The sequence below is a fragment of the Cryptomeria japonica genome, chromosome 5 (genome assembly GCF_030272615.1).
Source record: "Cryptomeria japonica chromosome 5, Sugi_1.0, whole genome shotgun sequence".
Lineage (NCBI taxonomy): Eukaryota > Viridiplantae > Streptophyta > Pinopsida > Cupressales > Cupressaceae > Cryptomeria > Cryptomeria japonica.
The window spans coordinates 876,480,133-876,500,655 of record NC_081409.1 but is presented as its reverse complement, the minus strand read 5'-3'; the positions used below and the strand labels follow the sequence as shown (position 1 = coordinate 876,500,655).

General features: G+C 35.2%; 1 protein-coding gene across 1 annotated transcript in view; it reads left to right on the top strand.

Annotated features, from left to right (window-relative positions):
- LOC131067398 (nuclear pore complex protein NUP1) overlaps window positions 1-20,523 on the top strand; it is a 38,742-nt gene that overhangs the window by 8,924 nt on the left and 9,295 nt on the right. The window contains exons 2-3 of the mRNA XM_058002383.2: window positions 8,926-8,972; window positions 9,159-9,274. Of these exons, the coding sequence (XP_057858366.1) occupies window positions 8,926-8,972; window positions 9,159-9,274 (163 nt within the window). The remainder of the gene's footprint in view (window positions 1-8,925; window positions 8,973-9,158; window positions 9,275-20,523) is intronic.

Here is a 20,523-nt window from a genome sequence, read left to right as displayed (position 1 = left end):
TGGATATCAAGAAAAAATCCCTTTGAGATATTAAAAATTCAAATGGGACATTACATATTTGTCGATTAAAGCCTGTTAAGGCTTCTTGCATTTCTACCCGACTTTGCCCAATCATTTGGTGACACTATATTTGGTTCAGATCTAGATATTGCAGCATATAGATCTTGATGTATGAGAGAAACCTCCATCTTGAGCATCCACAACTCAAAGTTAGGGCTGCTGAATTTTTTCCATCTTTAGTCTAGACATGCTTGCTATCTTCTTGAAATAAAGATATTCTTTGTGCATGCTCCCACCCAAAAACCAAGAATTGTACAAAAAATGCGGATTCCTGCCACCTCGGATTTGAGTGGATTAGGGGTTGATACCAAATGAAAGGATGTGAAGGTGCAAAAAACATTATCCAAAATAGTTTGTAGGAAAGAAACAACACAAGAAAATCATTCACTCTAAAAAAATAATGTGATTTGGGAAAACTTTTTTGGTAAAAAAGCAGCCTCCAAATTTTGAACCAATGTTGGTTACAATACAATATAGGTAAGGAACCTTCACAAGAGACGACACCAACACTTAGATTTGGAGTAATTTTGACAACATAATAATAACTACAAAATGTGCTCTACAAACTCTATCTCAAGCATCCATTAAAGAGAGAAATCAATACATGAAAGCACAAAAGGGGATAAAAAAACCATTGGATAATACCTCCTAAAAGTGGCATTCAAATCTCCTATTTAGACAAGAGTTAAAAATTTAAAATAAAAAAGGAAACTTCAAACTTGAAATGTTTTATCTATCTAAACTTTTTATTTTAGAATTTGGATTAAAAATTGACACGTCATACTTGCAATAAAAATTTGATCATTAGAGTTTGTAGGTGATGGAATTGTTGGCCATGGAAATAACACCGATTTTGAGATCCTTCTTGAACTTGTCATGAAGAGCTTCAACTCATTGACCATTGAAGTTTATAAAATCAATGAACTTAGTCATGACTACATCATGCAAATTAGATTAGGGAAAAGTCAATTAAATGTTGCTATGTCTCCTTAGACAACTTCGAAATCTCTATATTATTAAAGTAATACCCTATTATTTAATGGTCATTTAGGAATATTTAGTTTTCTTTAGTTGTTATAGATAGTTTCTATTTCTGTTGATTGTTTCGTTTAGAAACATCGATATGTAATCTTCATTTCATTATTGAATATCCAATTTTTTTTTTCCGTTTTCATTATCGAATATCTAATTACCATTTCATATGAGGCAATCTTCATTGGCATAGAAAGGATCTCAACACCAAAGTATTTTGGACCCAATGTGAAGGCAAGAAGGTGTAGCAAGGTGGTCATTTTTCCTCGTATCTTTAATAATTTTGTTCACCTATTTGAAGAAGTTTCTTCATGATCTTGCTTGTTTGTATATATATGATGGTCTTCATCTTCTCAATCATTGATTTGATGCCATCATCTCTTTCTCCCAAACAAGGCTTATCCATGTTAGTATGATGAATTGTACTCATAGTTTGCTTGGTGAAACTAAGGATGTATTTTGCACAATTCCACCAAATGTCGTTGAGGATCATCTACTTAACATTTATTGCCTTTTTAGTTTGGTTTTCCTCCATATGGGTTAATTTTTCAATGAACATGTTAAATATGCCTCTTGAACTATAACAAGGCATCCCAAGACAATTGTGTTCAAGGCAAAATGGGTCTTAGCAACCTTCAAAATATAAATAATAAAATAAACTTTAAAGAAAAAATTTAATACAAAAATTAAATTTTTAAGCAACTAATATTAAAGTAATATTTAGTTATTTAATGGTCATTTAGGAATCTTTTTTTTTGTTTTTTTGTTGTGTCAGTGGTATCCCCGTGACCCACCTTACCTTGGACTTACTTATTGCCAAGTTGGGGTTTAGGAAGGGGCTAGGTGAGGCGAGACTAGTCCACTGGGGATGTACCAAGCCGCCTGCAAGCTAGGTGCATTGGGTGAGTCCGGGCCTCGGAGTCGAACCTGAGACCGATGGGGAGCAAACACACGGCCCAAGCCAACTCCGCTACTCGTGTGGGCTATCATTTAGGAATTTTTGGTTTTAGTTAGTTTCTAATTTCAGTTCTGTTTACGATTGTTTCTTTTTGAAACATCATTTTGTAATCTCTTTATATGTTCATTTTATGTTCATAGTTAATTCAATAAATTACCAAAACATGGTATCAAAGCAAGCTTTTTAAATTCTTGCTAAAGTTTTTTCAGTTTTTTCGATTGGTTTCTATAATTCGTGAAAATAAAAACATGTGTTTTTGTTTTTTTGTGTGAAGCGTTGAAGGTAAATTCGTGGCTCTCTGTTCCTAAAAGAGGCCGAACTTCTTTTGTATATGCTGGTTGAAATTTGTGTTCATTGAAGTTTTTGTGCATGTTCCGTATAACATGATTTTGTTCTTGTGTGCATATTTTCTCTGCTCTTGGATTGTTCGTCGTCCTCTGCTCAAATCATGACCTCTATATATTCGCGACAGGTTTTCTTTGGTCCCCGGAGGATAATATGAGACAAAAATCTGATCGGACTACAATCAAAAGACAACTGTAAAAGCAACTGCAGTAGGTGAAACATACAATCTGTATTCTTTCGTTATTTGTCTCTTTGTCTCTTTGGCAATAATAGGGAAACAATACAATGGTAATGTTCTTTATACTTTGACATCAATGCCAACTGTAACACCAACAACATGGACCTAGTCAAAATTTGCATCATCCAAGAGTGGCTCACACCAAAGAATCTCATAGAGCTCCACAACTTATTAGGATTATAAGACTTCTAGAGGAGGCTTGTACTTGGTTTTTCTCAAGCCACTTGGCCATTGAATTAGATCAGTAGAGGTGGCACAAAGGCAAAGTTTTCTTTGTTAGCTGCACAAAAAACGCATTTGAAGAACCAAAATGCAGAGTTTGTTTTGTGCCTATTTGTACTTTTAATGATTGACTGAGGACCTTTAGGTCAATGAATATCAATAAATTGCTCTTCAGATAGGGAGATTATAAATGAGAAGGGGCAAGAGAAGTCCTCAACTTTAATCCATTCTATTTACATGCTTGTTGTCTTGCTTCATGAAGAAAAGTTATTTGGTTGAGGGTCATTTCACCCCCCTGACTATGGACAAGCTACCAATATTAGTAGAGGGAGTTGATCTAGTGCCCCTGCTTCTAATTGCTTAGCAGCAATTCTAGATAGAGATTAATGCTTTCAAATATGCAGTCAAAGGCTATTTGCCTTGCACGATAAGATAGTCACCACAACAATTTGTTGGTACCCCTACAAAACTTCGTCTTTAGTCAAGTTTGTAATCATTAAACCATGTCATTCTTGTCATGTTATCTATGTCAACCATGTTTTAACATTGCCAATTGCAAGGTTATCTAGTCATGGTTTAGTTTTTCATAACAATGCTTGTAAAATTGCTCAAGGATGAGATATGCAGAGTGAAGATGATAAATGTTGTGATAGGTCAATTGCTTCAGCATAGAAAGGAGGGGGAAAATGTCACTGACTTGAATCTGAAAGGAAATTGGCAAAAGGCTAAGAGAATTTATCTAGTACACTTTTGGCTTGGCAAAGCTAGCATAATTCCACACCCAAAAAGGATGACAAAGATGGGTCTTAGAGGATGGCACACAATTTTAGTGACAATTCCATAAAGCAATGGCACTTATAAAGTGTCAAATGAACTAGAAAACTACCAGGCATAAGAGGGAACAAACAAGGAAAAGTAGCACACAATTTAGGTAGAATAACCGTTATGAAACCATGCCGAAGGAGTGGCAAATGACTTGGTGAATTGCACTTGGCAAAGTGGGTAAAAGGAAGCTTAAAAATGGCATTTTTTTTTTTGGTGCTGTCACCTTCAAGCTCTGCCTTCCTAGACTTAGTCAGTCAGCATATTTCTAATGTCCAAGTTTAGTTTTAAAATTTAAAGCAATCACCTTCAAGCTCTGCCTTCCTAGACTTAGTCAGTCAGCATATTTCCAATGTCCAAGTTTTTTTTAAAGCAAAAATCACTTAAAATAATGGTGTCTACATCAAGGAAAAGCTAGTTTTTAAAACACTGTTGGCCTATATATGCAAGTTACTATTTTTTCAAACTCACAAATTAAACTTCCTCATGTTGTTCATAGGAGAATACAGGTCCTCTATTCTGATTTTTGTAGGGTTATCAAGAATTTCTAGTGCCATAGTGAAGTATTCTCAAAGTTGGCATTGTTGGTAAGAGCGCTCACTATGATCAGCCTTTTGTCCTTCATATTCTCATCATATTTTACTGCTGTTGTGTCCAAACTCTTTCACTTCCAAGTGCTGTTTGTCATCTCTAAGCAGGAAAAGTCAATCAGAGTGCTACTTAAGGTTACGTTTTGAAATTCAGAAGGATGGGTCTGTAACCAAATCAAGCGTTTCATCAAAGTCCTTGATCAAAGTGTAGAGTCTTGAAGATGAGTGTCAAGCAGCTGGTTGTGATTGGTGGATTCATTGCGGCCACAATTCCACTTTTTAAATGCCAAGGTTAAGGTTTCCAATTTCAGGGCATCAAGTGGCAAAGGAGTTGTATTCATCAGTTCTATGTTCACGAGGTTTTAAGAGCGTTTATAGGCTCTAAGAAAAGGGTTGCTATGTTTTAGAGGATTCAATCATTTTTGTGAATCAAAGTCTATTTTAAATTTAAAAAAATCACTTTAATGACAAAAGTTTCCAGTCTTCTACCACAACCACATCTAGTAGTTGTTGTCATCAAGCAGTCGCTATTTTGATGGGATAGTGATGAGGTTATTATAAGGCTTTTATTTTATTAATTGTTTTAGAATTATTTTGCTTTTACAGTGTTTTATGTCCTTTTTTTTTGTAGGTAGGGATAGGATAGCTTTGAAGTGGTGTGTTTTTTTGGGAAATGTTTTATTATTATTTTATCCTTAAAAAGCTCTCTCTTGAGAGATTATAAATAAGTTCCTTGATCACATATTGTTTAAGGAGAGTTGATGCTAGATTTTGCTGTGGAAAGTTTCATTCAGACTTAGAAGTTAAAATATTGTGTTGTGGGTGTGAGGATTTGATAAGTTGTTATAAATAAAGTATTTGTGTAAAACGTTGTGTAGAACTTATCTTTATTCTTTGAAGTAGCTTTGCATGCTTCTAAGTAATTTCTTGCACTACATTTCTTGTTGTTAGTGAAATGTTTTCTTTGTTTAATTGATTTTGTTGTTGATACGATTGGTTTCTACCTTACCTAATAGAAACTATTTGTTTTCTGCCCATTTTTTATTTAGTTTTATAAATTTAAAGAGAGATGTTCCTTACACTTTGTTCTGGTTTGAGTTGCCTTGTAAATGACAAATTAAAATACCAACACAATTTAGCAATATCCAACATATGACAAGGAGCTTTATGCCATTGTCAGGCTTGCAAGTGATGGAAACTCAAACACTGCATATTGGGAAAATAAATATTTATCCACAATTTAGCAATATCCAACATATGACAAGGAGCTTTATGCCATTGCTAGGCTCGCAAGTACTGGAAACACGACATATTGGGAAAATAAATATTTATCCCTATGGGCCACAAGTCACTTCAGTTTTTATAGAGATAAATCATGTTACAACACAATGCCATCAAATTTGGTCTGCATCTCTATTAGTCCCACTTCATTATCAAACATAAGGAAGTTCCAATTTAGTAGTAGATTGTTTTAGTTCACTTACGTTAAAGATCTCCTCACTGTGCTTAATGCATGTGGATTTGCATCTGATATAGACTTTCCAAAAGATCATTTAGATATTGTAGAGCATTAAGCCAATTCTAATGGACTTCTATATCACCTTGAGCACTTGTTGGACACTTTGGAGTTGAAGAGACTCTCAAGTACTACAAATGTATTTTCTGGTCACACCTCTGATCAAATGTTGCCAAGTATGTCCAATCGTACACTACTTATGCCATAACCAAACTAGTTACAAAAGACAATGTATGCACACACTTTTCTTGGGTCCACCAGAGCCTCGGGAATCTTTATCTAGGGGCTTTCTGTCTATCTATCCCACCACCAGAAGGGGTAATGGCTGTCTACTTAGTGATAGATTCTTTGAGCTGGCAATTTTTTATGCTTGCCAATAAGTTTGTGTCTACTTTGGAAATTACTCAATTATACTTTCAGATGTATGGGTTCCCTTAGGAATACCATCCACTATAATGTTTGATTGACACACCAAATTGTTGAACCATTTTTGGAAAGCACTTTGGTCAGTGGACACAATATTGGATGAAGCTTATTTCCTTCCATTCATAGACTGATGAATAAACAAAAGTGGGAGATGGGATGATAGTGCATCTTCTTTGGATGAACAACTTGTTGGTTTTTATGTATTGCTAATTTGATGTGAGTTTTGCCATTGGTGGCTTGTGTTGCCTTGTGTAGTATTTTTTTGTGATCATATCTTTGTGTTTGCTTTGATGTTAGGATTTTATTGCAGTCTAGGGTATGCCTATTTACATATGCCCAATGATCAAGGTTTGTTCCTTTCAAGTCCTTTAGGTCTGTTTTGGCTAGGTATGTTGTGAACATACCTTGGTGCTAACAAAGGTCTTCATCATGCAATTTTATTTCATATTTGTGGTAGGGCTTCTTTTCTTGCTGTCATTGGCTTGAACCTCCCAGGTTATTTAAAAAGTGCTTCTCCTGCCCATGTTGGGACATTCAAACTTTTGGTCCATTTTTGTTTCTCATCAGCATTAACATGACAGAGATCTCAGCCAGATGTTAAACTTGATTGCGTACAGTCACACCCTATGGACTTAAAGTTGTTGGAAGCTTAATTGCTGATGTTTCTCATATCATCTGGTACAGTTTGTTGATCTTCATGAAATTCTCATCAGCCTGCAGTACTGTGTGGATTGAATAGGTGACTATGTTGATATGACTTGCTGAGACGTGTACAGCATATTTGCTGGGATGGTCGAACTTTTAGGCTATATATGCTGAAATTTCATAAAATGGTTGTCATTGGTTGACTGGCTGGAAGAGATTGCTAAGGATAATTTTTAACTGTCTCCTGTTTCTGCAAGTACTCGAGGGTGTCAGATGATATCACTTTGAATTTCTATGTTTCAAGAGCATGTATGTTTTTTAATCATAAAGGAATGTTCATAACTGTAATGCTATCATTGATGTCGATATCTTCATGAATGCCTGGTATGTTTTTGGGAATATATGTGATTCCTGCTACATTTGCTAGTTTGAGTGTTGTCCTAGATTAGTTGATCATCTTAGAGATTGTGAAAACCTTATGAAACCTTTCTCAAGGATTATTTCAGCATTATATAGAAAGAATATTTGTTTGTTGATGGATTCATCAACTATGGATGCTATTATATCTCTGAGTTTGTGCATTTGGCTTATATAGGGCATAGTTCATGTGTGTGTGAATGCAAGCTTTAGTCCTTTCTGTCCTCATCTCCCTTGAGTTGTAGGCTCTCTGGTTTTGATACACATTTGTTGCTCGATTTGAATTTTGAAATTCAACTGTTTCACCCAAAGGCCAATACAGATTAAGGCACAAGTTTTGTTTTCAGCTTCTCCAAAACACCATATTTCAAATGCAACAAGAACATCTTTACATCAGTTTTAGAATCATTATTCTACCAACTCAGCAAGTGCCTTTAGTATTTCAAGAATACATCGTAATAGAGTCAAAGCTTAACCAATCATTTCATGGCTTTGCATTGTTCTTCCTTTTGCACGTGTGCATGAAGTAGGCTCTCATTAGTATACATCTTAAGAGAAGTGATTTGCATATCTTGAGTTGCATGAACATTCTGTTTTTTCTTTTGCTTGAAGGAGGTTATGGTAGAAACTTGCATGAAGACTTATTGATATCCCTAGGTGTCTAGGGCAGGGTTTGTTTGGTATGATTAGTTATTTGAGTTATTTCTCTTTAATTATTCCATGTTTAACCTTAGGGAATACCCACTTTGGCCTGGCATTTGCATGAAGATTTAGTGATATACCTAGGAGTCTCTCATTGCAATAGGGAAGAGTTTGTTTGGTAAGATTATTAATTTGAGTAAGTTCTCTTTAAATATACTGTGTTTAACCTTAGGCCTAGCAGAGCCAAGAGAAGGGATTGATCTTCCCCATACATTATAGCCCATTCATTGCATAATCTGATTATAAATCTAACCCAGTACCCTTTGTTGACACTCCCTGGCCCTTAGGTTTGGAGTCTGTTTTATGAGATTTGTGGAGATATATGTTTGAGAGCCTACACAAATCTTGGAAGCTTGATGTTGTTAATAGGGACGTCTGCAATATTGGCACTTCAAGTTACTAAGGTAACTTTGTCAAATACATTGTAATTTGTGAAAATTTAAGTTCTGTATTGGGCAACATCCCATTAGTTGTAACAAATGCTGGTGGGCTTTTCATATCGTCATCAAAATATTAAGGCAATTGTGTAAAATATATTATGTAGGCTAAGCTCTACATATGGTGATGAGGGATTTGACTTTTGTATTTAGCCCAAGCATTCATGCTGATTTTTTGTCGATTCTTCACTATTTCTATGCACACCCTGCACACCTTGGAGGTAGTGATTAGCATGCTGTTTTGTTTGAAAGATGGAAGTAAAGAACATTTGGTTAAAATTGGCTGAAAGACCAAATCAAACAGCTCAAAATTTCATCGCTAGTGGTCCAAAAGAGTTGAACATGACACTGTGACTTCAATTCTATCTATTGAAGTGGAACTGAATTTTTTTACTTCTTGTTCTTTAAAACTTTGTGGTTGATTGTTTGGCTGCATTGTGTGTTCACAATCTGTAAATTGGAATCAGTATTTAAATTTTTATTTATAATGTGTGTACTGATTGACAATTGTACAGAGGAGCAGGAACAGGAAGAAAATATTCTAGGAGCTATAGTACTTAAGGTAAGAATACATATCTATAAGAAATTTATCTTCAAAAATTTCCATGATGAATAGCCAGGTTAATTTTAAAATGTTTGTTTCGAAAGAAAACAATGTAACACTCAAGTATAATTAAATTTGCTTGGTATGATTTATGGATTATTGTGCTCAGTTCCAGGGAAGATTTATGTTATTTATTTATTGCAGGATGATGTAGTACAATCAGATTCACAAGGCAGAGAGATTACTTTAGTAGCCAAAGACAAAAATGAATCAAAACTCACTGAAATTGAAAATCTAGTCAATAGCAAAACATTTACGAGGTATTTTGTATTTTTCTTCATGTTTTAAGTTTTGGGTTAGAATCTCAGTCTTACCTTTTGTTATTTATGTTTTCTTTTAAGTTTTTTAATAACTAGATTAGTTAACAGCTAATTTCAACAATTTCAAAAAAGTACAAAATGTATAGAGGGATATTAGATTAGTATGCGAGTTTTTATTTTTGTGGTGCAATCTTTACGTCTCAAAGCTTTAATTATTAATCTTTGATGTTATAAGTGTTGCTACAATATGCAAACGGTTTTATCTTGTATTTGGGTTGTATAATCATTATAAGTAGAGCAATTGAGCATTTGCATTCTTCATTTTGAGGTAGGTTGCTCTACTTTGTATCGCAAGGACATGAGAAAGGACTATCTATTTGTGCATTAGTATTGGAGGAGGTATTAATTCCAATGGTCATATATTATTATTTTTTGTTGTTCCATGGAGTTCCTTATAAAGGAAAATAGAGGACATGGAGATGAGTTTCCAGTGTGGGAAAAGAATCCAATGTTTTGGGATGGCATATCTCTATATAATAAATATAAAACATTCTTCCAAGGAGTTTCTTGAAAAAATAGTTATAAAATGATGTATGGCAATTACAAATGAACCTTAAGCAAATTAGTGAAACATAATAACATTGATTAACATAAATACTACTAAGCTTTGAAGTGAACTTAAAAAAATTATCATTGAACATTGAAAATTCAAAGTGTTGACTTGTTGATGTGTTTTTTATGCACATGCGAACACGGAATAAAATACCTAAAGGTACCTTATCCTCTCTTGAGCAAAGTTTCCCGACTGTTGAAGATCTCGCCGAAGGATTAGTCGAGGCAACTCCAAGGTTCTTGTATGTAGGTTCTCTACTCGTGGATAAGCTCTCTGTGGTATGATGTGATTTTGCTGGAATCACAAGGGGACTTACACTTGATGACTGAACGTCTGATTCGCTTTTAATATTACTGGAACACAGGATTTCACTAGCCTAGATTTTGAAAAAAAAGAAAAAATGATGAGGGCGAGGAAAGGATCTAATTCTGACACTAAGAATGTAAGAGCAATGAATGACCTTTGATGAAATTCTAACTAAGTCTTGTTTTGACATCCCAGGACCATCTCTACAAGGTTAGTGCGATCTTCGGAGGAAAGCTTTATGATGTTCAGATCATCACTATAGGCATAGACACCATCAGGCTTATGCATGTCAATGAAGAAGCGACAATTGAAGTTAAGCTCAAGCTGAATGATTCCAGTTGACTACACAAGGCAAGTCTGCAATCAACAAACTGCTAGTAGTATGGATATACAAATTTCACCATCAATCAAACACATTTCTTCCACTCATCTAATAACATGAAATCAAATCTGAGAAGTATAGAGACCATGCAAATTGTTGAATCGACCCATAGATTTCACCATTTCTTCAATAAAGTTTACAAGTCTTGTACAACAACATCTTGGCAACAATCTTTGCCTTCTCTTTCTATTCTACTCTAACTGCTATTCTATTAACTGACTATTCACTATTAGCTAACTATTCACCTACTATCAACTATTGACTAACTATTCGCTTTTACAAATGAAGAGCCAGGGCTTATATAGTGCCCACAATACAATTCAATGGCTTGGATTTTACAATGAAAACCCCAATTAGGGTTTGTTACAACAAACTTAATTCTGGCCAATGAAATAATTGCATTATTTGGACATGTCTTTTCTGGAATATTCGACCAATGGAGAACTGGGGTAGGTACATCGAAGTTTGTGCCATCTCCCATGAGTCAGGTACATTGAATCTGGACACGCTAAGGTGGACCAACCCGACTAGAGGAGTGATGACTGGGATGCCACCTTGTCTTTCCTTCAAATGTTGGGCTGGAGAAGGTCGTCCTTGTTGATGCTGGGCTGGAGAAGGTCGTCCTTGTCCTGGCCTGGTCTTCTTTCATCTGCCAAAACAAACCAAAAGATGATTAAGGACACATGATAAATTCATTTCAACATAGCATTTTCAACTTAAATCATCAACAAAAAGATATTAACATGAAACTTGCCCAAGATTTTCTCCAGGAACAAACCCTATAAGAATTTCGCCCTAGACCCTTTAGAAGGGTCAGGAGCGAAATTTGCTATTTTGCCCAATTTAGACCTCTCTTCAACATTATTTCACAATTAGCTCCTCGCCTGGCCCAAACAAGGTGAAAAATAGGAGTTTCAAAAGATTTCGCCCTGGACCCTCTGGAAGGGTCAGGAGCGAATTTTCTTGGTTAGGCCTCAATTACTCCATTTTTTGACTTCAAATCACTTCACAAGGCAAGGAAACACTTCTCTTCTCTCATCCAACTCTAGTTTGACTTAATTTTGCAAGGAGAAAAAGGTGATTGAAGAATTTTCGCCTTGGACCCTTTGGAAGGGTCAGGAGCGAATTTCTTCCTTTAGCCCAAAATCATCATTTTTGGAGACAACAATCAACTCAAGGGCAATCTCAAGGACCTCTACCATCTTTGTCTAGGGTTGGCTTGGCATAAATATGAGAGGAATAGATGGATTTTAGAATTTCGCTCTGGACCCTTTGGAAGGGTCAGGAGCGAAATTCTCTTCTTTCTTATACTTTAAGTTATATTCCATATATACTTCCAGGATGTTTGAGAGTGGTTTCAGACCTCCAAGAGTTATATTGCAAAATCTAGTTTTTGGAGGATTCTTTAGTTTTCCAGACTTAGTCAAATTTTAGGATCAGGACATTCCAGACTTAGCCAAATTTCAGGATCAAGGCATTCCAGACAGCCAAATTTCAGGGCATTTGAAGATCAGGATGACATTCCAGACTTCATCACTCACCAACTTGACCTAGCTCGGACCTTCAAGAATGATACCCACTCACAAAGCAAGACACAATTAGCAACAAGAGCAAAACCAGGCCCTAAGGAAGACTCTCAAAGAAACCCTAACCTGGAGCACCTGCTGACTCCCCTGGCTCAAGCAAAACCTACCATCCTATTGATCCCTTGGCGACACTCAAAATACAAAGGCTAACAGACAAACCCTAAACACCTAGAAAGCAAACCCTAGAAAGCAAAAAAAAGTAGGGGTCCTCATTTGCAATGGGGCGATGTGTGAATACGTCACAACACGACTCCACATGGTCAAGCTCCTCCAAAGTAATACTGAACAGCCCTCTTTGTGTATTTGTAGCATCCTTGTCAATCTGTGTTGGCTCCTCTAGCTTCACATCCCACTGTGTTGTTGGATTCTCTTTGTACAAAGTGTCTTGCGGTCAATGAGACACAATGCAATATGTACAAACACAAGCTTCTCTACTCTTCTACAGGTAAGCTTGTTCCTCTTAAAAGAGTGGATGAAGCTATAAGCAAATCAGTTATTCTCAGTAGCAAAAGAACTAGAAACTTGAGATAGCAATGAATTGGCTAGAGTGGTAGTCAAAGAATTCGGTCCATGGCAATCCCACCACAAAATTGAGGCCTCATGTGACATAGTTGCCCTATCCATCTTGGCCTCCTCAGAATAACCTCAAGAGTGACAAATTTTGTCCACTTAGTATGAATGGTGTTGGCCTTTACAGGATCATACATGTTCTACTAGAAACTTGAGATAGCAATGAATTGGCTAGAGTGGTAGTCAAAGAATTCAGTCCATGGCAGTCCCACCACAAAATTGAGGCCTCATGTGACATAGTTGCCCTATCCATCTTGGCCTCCTCAGAATAACCTCAAGAGTGACAAATTTTGTCCACTTAGTATGAATGGTGTTGGCCTTTACAAGATCATACATATTTTGGATGGACCTTATGAACCTTGCCTTCACCTCAGTATCTTGTATTCTTTTAACCTACCAAGCTTTTGCTTGTATCACTTGGAGTTCAATGCATAGCCAACCATGTGCAAGGGAGTGCTGAGCTCTTCCTATCTTCAATGAATGATTGGCTGAATATGCTCATTGTAGAATGCTAATATGGGGTCTCTTCTCACTTGACAACCCTCATTTGGTCTAGCATAGAATCAATGCACTCATACACCTTTGGCATCCCCATATCTAATGACGTGGAAAATTGGAGTAATGATGGAGACTAATTATTTTGTATCACCCCAAAAAACATTATACTACACTACATCCTAAACGATAATCCCTTGCTTTGTCTTGTACTCAGGCCACTGATTCCATTTTGCTATCATAACCATTAGTTGATATCTAGTCCTAATAGGTTTCAAGAATTTTTTCTTACAGAATGTTTTGAAGAGTGCATGTGAAGTGTGGCTGTTGAAAATAAACATCTACACATCTCTAGCATCATTGACCACTACTTTTATCCGGTCAATCTTTCCCATGTCCTTGAGTGCATTATTCTTGGTATGCACTCAATAAGGAGTCCACCAAATATGTCTATAAGCCGCCTCAATTAATTTCCTTTTAACTTTGCACACATGGGTTACATTTGTCGCTACTTGGACCACATTTTGAGGTCCAACCTCAATAGCATCCTTGAGGGTTTGAAACTGAAAATCAGCATCATTGCGATACCCTGAACAATCAGCTGCCTTAAGAAAATAGGAGTCCTCTAAACATGTAACCATGATATTGATGCATGGATGATGCCTAATGTCCATCCACCCATCCATGACTATATCGCGTCCACTTGCCGCCCAACATTTTTATTTGGAATAGTTCCTAGCCAAGATTGGGCTCCTCAATCTTGTTCCCCTAGTGGCACATATGATGGTCTTGACCTTGCTACTATCAACCTTCACCTCCTTACAATAAGGAGATTGAGCCACATGTCATGAAATGCCATTGGCAAAAGAGAATTTGGTAATGGCATCATCTGCACATTGAATAATTTAGCCATTGGGGTAGGAACATCACTTGTCAACTTGTGTTTCCCCTTGGCCTTTGTTGCATGGATTCTTGAAGAAGAAGAAGCTAGCATATGTGCAACTTGCCTCTGCAAAGTAGAAGTAGAATTTTGTTGTTGGATTTGATGACCCATTGACCTATGAAACAAAGAAGCTGATATAGGTATAGTTGCATTGTTTTCAACATTGACACCCATAGCTCACATGTCTCGACCTTGAATTTCAAATTTGTTGGTGTCACCAACAAGGCAGCAACTCACATATTTCCACACCTTTTTCTCAAATACGGGCATTAACTCTAGTAACGTTGCCTTGAAATTTAGGGACACAAAAGTGGCACTTCCACAACCTTTTGCCCCTAGATGCCTTAGGCCTGCTTTGTATTTTGTGTCAAATTGTTTTAAAGGAGATCAAGGATCAAAGGAATCCTTAGCAAAATTTGCCAGTATTGTAGAGAGGCATTTCATACTTGTAGGTTACATCTGTCATGGAATTGGTGGTTTCAATTTCACCATCATGATCACCCCTCTTAGCCTCAACCTCAACCTCAGTGGCATAATTGGATTCAACATTGTCACATTGAACATCACCTCATCCTCGTTCATGCCATCATAACTCATTACGACACTACAACGAACAAATTAACAATATAAAATTTGTAAGTCTACAATTCTAAAATTTAAATTCAAAGTATGCATGCAACATAATGCAAAGGATTAAGACAAAAAGATTTTCTTTTTGCTTTTATTAATTACGCCAAGATGTGTATTACACTCACAAAGTGAATTGAAGAACCTCTTTCAATAAAAACTCCACGCTACTTAAATCGACACTTGTATGCTTTTTATATATAAATAATTTTAGTTATCTATTTATTTTAAATGAAATATTTAATTTAAATTGTAAATATTTTATGATTATCAATATTAAAAATACTATGTTATATGAAAAAAGCCTAAGAATGATATGGATAAATTGTCATTCAATGGAGATACTCTTCCTAAAAATCAACGTAATAGAAGTTTCTAATTCATATTTAAAAAACATTTATGACAATCTTTTAAATATGAAAAAACAATTATTTCTATCTTTAAAAAAAATTAAATTAATAATATTTTATATTAAATATTATAAAATGATATATGTTAATGTTATAAACTATAATATTATATTATCTAAGTGGAATAGTGGGAATTAAATAGTACAATTATTTCTATATTATATTATATTATCCACATAATTATTCATTAGCTGAATTAAATAATTCATCGTTATCTCCTTATATCTTGAAACAACATTTTTTCATTTTCCAACTCAAATCCTTACATTGAACTAAGGAGCAATGAACATCAAGTCTTCAATTTATAGTCAAACAAATTTCTCACTTAAGATTTCAAAGGAAGCATTACAAGTGCGTGCAAACTAGAATGTTGTTCTCTCTGTTGAGCATATCTATGGCATTGAGTATGGGGCAACATGCAAGATCAAATTTGCACTTGTCTCGGGTTCAAAAATGCCCATTAATTGCATTAACTTTCTTCTCATCTTATCGATGTAGTTTTGCGAGATAGAATGTTAGGGGAGGTCCCCTTTTGTCATTTGTGAATGGAGTATGTGTGGACAAGTCCATGACCTTGAAGCCCAATTACAGAGATATTTTTAAGAATCGATTTACTATTGAAATTAGCTCGGTAGATTTTATAAGGTATGTGTTTTTCTTTCATCCCAAAACTTAATTACATGAGAGGTAGATTTAAGTGATTTTAGTCAACTTTTTGCAATTTGAATGTTTTTGTATCCCTAATTCAATGATAATTTATGTTGCCTATTACATAATATGCATATGAAGGTAATGTGAAACTTCTTCAATTAATACTTAATTTAATTATCACGAAAAAAATTTCAGCCTAGATTTTTTAAAATTTAATATTTTAAAATATCTGATTTGGATTTTCAATTATTAATATATGTTTGAATTTAATTATTTTGATAGATTTCTTTTTAATGTTTAGAATGTTCAAAATTTTTAGTTAAATATCAAAGTTCCCAGACTCGGACTCGGCTCTGACTCGGCAAGGCCGACTCGACTCGTGACTTGGCTCGGACTCGGCAATGACTCGGCAAAATAAGAAAACCCTTGAAATTTAGAGATTTTTAACGATTTAAAACTTGTTTCATACACCCATTATTGAATTAAGCTTAAAGACACTATAACATCATCAAATAGAAGCTAATTTGATCACATACATATTACATAAACATACTTCCATCACATGCGTAGAAATGTAAATTGTAGTTGAAGGAATTAGAAAACATAGATATATAGAGTTATAAATGTTGTCCAATATATATAAAATCCATGACTTCAAATGTTCCCAAACATATATGTAACTCTAAAGTGTAAACAAAAACAAGTCTATGGCTCAGGCTCTGGCTTAGCCTCGTCTATCTGCCTCCTAGAAAGGCGTCTAAGGTAGGTCCTGGATGACTGAGTAGCCATAGTCTCTACCTGTGATGTGCCAGTCTGAGTAGCCATAGGTGTTGTGCTTGATCGTGCTCTATCCTCCTCTGCCATAGCCACAGTGAGAGCCTTTCTGTCTGCCTGGTCAACCCACTCAAGGTCCTCATTAGTGAAGACTGGATCGGTGGACTCACTGAGCCAATCAGACTGTAGTGTTGCCCCAATGTGATTTGTGCAAGCTTTTTACCTCTTCCTCTCAGCTGGTTACAAAACTATGGCTTCCTATTTTTCCAGTGTTCCACGGGCGTTGGGGACGAGGGGACGCGTTTCCAGGACGGGGGGACCAAGGGCCTAAGTTTGGGGACGGCAGGGGGACGGCAGCGGGGGGGGTGGCGAGGTGGTGGTGCTGATATAGTTATACATATACATATAGTACTTGAAAAACTAGTTTTGAAAAGATGTATGACAGTATTACAGTATAAGAATTACATTTTCAAATGAGACTATAGGAAATTTGAAATACTAAATCTAAATACCAATTACCAAGATTTCTAAGTTGTGTTGTTATATGGAGCCTAATTAGACTCGTAGGTTAGATTTTCCCTACTTCTATCGGCGCGGTTTCCCCCTATATTTTTCAACGGGGGTTTGGGGGCAGCGCCCCCAAGTTGGGGTCAAGGGGCAGCGCCCCTTGCGCGTTCCCTTGACCCCGGGGTCAAGGGGCAGTGCCCCTTGCGCGATACAGGGCGGGGTCGAGGGGCAGCGCCCCGCGAGGCCAAAAAATCATTAAAAAATGTTATGTTTTTTTTTTTGTTTGTTTTACTGCACTTTTTTAAGTGACTCTGGCCGGGTCATGACCCTCGGACTCGGCGAGTCAGGCGAGTCACGCCCCCTGACCCGTCCGAGCCCGAGTCAGGGTCAATCGTGGTTTTTTTTTTTTTTTTTTATAAGGTAAATTTCATTTTTGTCCAATTCAATTTTATTTTATTTTGGTGATGAAAAATTTGTTAGTGGAATTTATATGTAGTTTTAGTATTCTTATATTTACGTCTCTATAATTTAAATCAGTGTTCCACAAGGATGCGTCTCCCCTGCACGCCCGCCGCCCCTACCTCCCCCCATCCCCCCAAGGCCCACGCCCCCCTGTCCCCAAAACTTAAGCCCTTTGCCCCCTATCACCAAGTCATACACAAAGTTTCATTGTAGTCTGACAAAATAAAAAATAATAAATTGAACATATAAACCGTTAATTTCAATTTGTAAAATAGTAAAATAAAAAATAAAAAATAAAAAATATGGCAAACACGTTTATAAATACGATTTTTTTTTTAATTTCCAAATTTCAATGTTGAATTTTGATGACAATTTGAACATTGAACAATTAATATGCACTTGCAACCATGTCTATGAAATTATGAATATGAAACTAATTAAAAAAGTCATAAAATCCTACCTTTGCTTTTAAAATCCTCTCAATTTGGTGTGGATTCCATCTTCCTCTTCTTAGAAGACAACCTTATGCTAGTACATTTGGTGTTGATGGTGGCATAGACTTGCACAAAACTGCCAATTGGTATCATGTAAACCATGTGGCTAATACCATCATCAACACCAAATGTACTAGCATCAAACTCTCACCGAGTCACATAAGTTTGCATCACAGTGTCAACAAGTATAGATCCCACAAAACAATTGTATAAGTAACCAAATGAAACCATAAATTAGAATTTGTATCCACATTGAAATATCTATGGGTATGAACAACCCACATTTGAGTTATATGCAACGTATAAGCAATAGACAACTTGCAACATTGCACAAGTCATAGATCTCATAATGGAATATATAAATTCAACAATATACTGGTAACCATGTCAAACAAAGATGATCAAAATTATACATGTAAGTTTCCAACAACTTGAACACCAAATCATTTCAGTTAATTTGCCACAAGCAAAGTACCATTGTCACGGGCTAAGTTACAGGGTTTGTTGAATTTCGGCCATGAAGTTCGAAATTCAACGATCATTAGAAAAATCTATAAAAATCATAAAAATTTGTCCACAAATTTGTATGGATTAAAAATGTTTATCTATAAAATGCATTTTTGTTCGGGTTGTTGATAGTTTTTTAAAATGCCCATCATTAGTCAAAACACGATATTAGCTTGTTGGTGAGGAGAGGTAGTGATTAAAAATGTCCCATGTATGGCTTAAATGGGCATATTTGGGCCCAAAGTAGAGGTAAATCACTCCACAAAATTGATATTCCGACCCTCATTACTCAAATAGCCATATAGATCAAAGCTAGGGTTAAAACAATAGTTGTATCACATTTCACTAGCGACATCCACCTTGACGCCTTTGCAACACTCCACCAGAAGTAGGCGGTGGTTTTTCTTTTTTAGTCTTAGTTTTGACGTTTTTCTTTTTGATTCATTTACAAAATTTTACATGTGCATTTTATATTTTAATCAATAGAGTTTATGTTGTTTTATATACATAAATTTTTATTAAAAAGGTTAACTTTATTTTTAAAATTTAATATGGTTTTATTTTTTAATAAATTTAAAAAATATTAAACTTTCATAAATTAAAATTAAATATATTCTAAAATATTTAATCTATTATTAATATATCAAATTTAATAAATTCAAATATTTAAATTAGAATTTAAGAATTACAATATATTTAATATTAATATTACCAAAATACATATATATATATATATAAATATTTAAATTTAATATAACATTATTTTATTTTTAATAATTTTAATTTATTTTTTATATAATATAAATCAAATTTATATAAGATGAATTTAATCACGAGATTTCTATCAAATTGTTTCCCCTTTTTGAATTTCATTCGAATTTTATTGTTGCTGAACTCGAACCTTGTGACATAGGTCACAGGAACAAATAAATAGATCAAATGGAAATACTTTTGAACAAAACATCTCCAAACCCGATCCATTGTATAGTCTGTTGAACAACCTTTTTACTAACTATAAGAAGAAAAAAATCTGACTTCGTATTTACAAGTTATGACATCTCAGCTAGCATTGCTATGTCAATAGGAAAATTTGGAAAAACCATTGATACACAACAAAGTGCTCAAAAGTTGACAACTATGAAAAATCATTGACACTTGGGGTGAAAGTTATGCCTTTTTGAAAAAAATGCCCAATTTGGCTATAAAGGAGGTTAAAAGTGTTGACCATACGACTGACTTCAGCAAGCTATGCAGGATTGGTGGCATGTGGTGGACCCGAAAAAAGTTAAATTCTATCTTAATTTTTTAATTTGGTTGATTTGAAAGGGCAATGGAAAAGGTTTAATAAAAAAAATTATACCTCATGGGGGGCTGGTTTCTGCCCACATGAGATTGGGGGTTGGGCCTGAGGCTTAGCCTCATTAGTCCTAGCTCACCAAACAACAATTGACAACCATCAATAGGGTTGTCAGTTTTGTTAGTGGTATAGTCAATATGATGGGTGGTACTCCCCTTACAAACCCATACTCACAACAAAAATAAAGAAATAGATAGAATAATGCATAACAATGAATATATTGATAATGGTTGAAGATGATTACAAATGTTCATATGCCTTGCTTATATAGGCAAGAGATGATGAGGTAGAAAATTAAATGCCTAAAACAATTATTAAATAATGAGACATGGGCTCATATCTTCTAGAATGCCACCTAAGATAACTAACGTGATCCTATGAACTTTATTAAATGACAAGTTACAAAAGTAACTTTATGATAATTAACTAAACATTTATTAAATGACAATTTACAAAAGTAATTAAATGATAACTAACCTATGCCAACTAATCATAAGTAAGCTTAACGTGTAAATGACATTTACTCTCGTGTAAATGATTTTTTTTTAAACATAAAATAGTAACG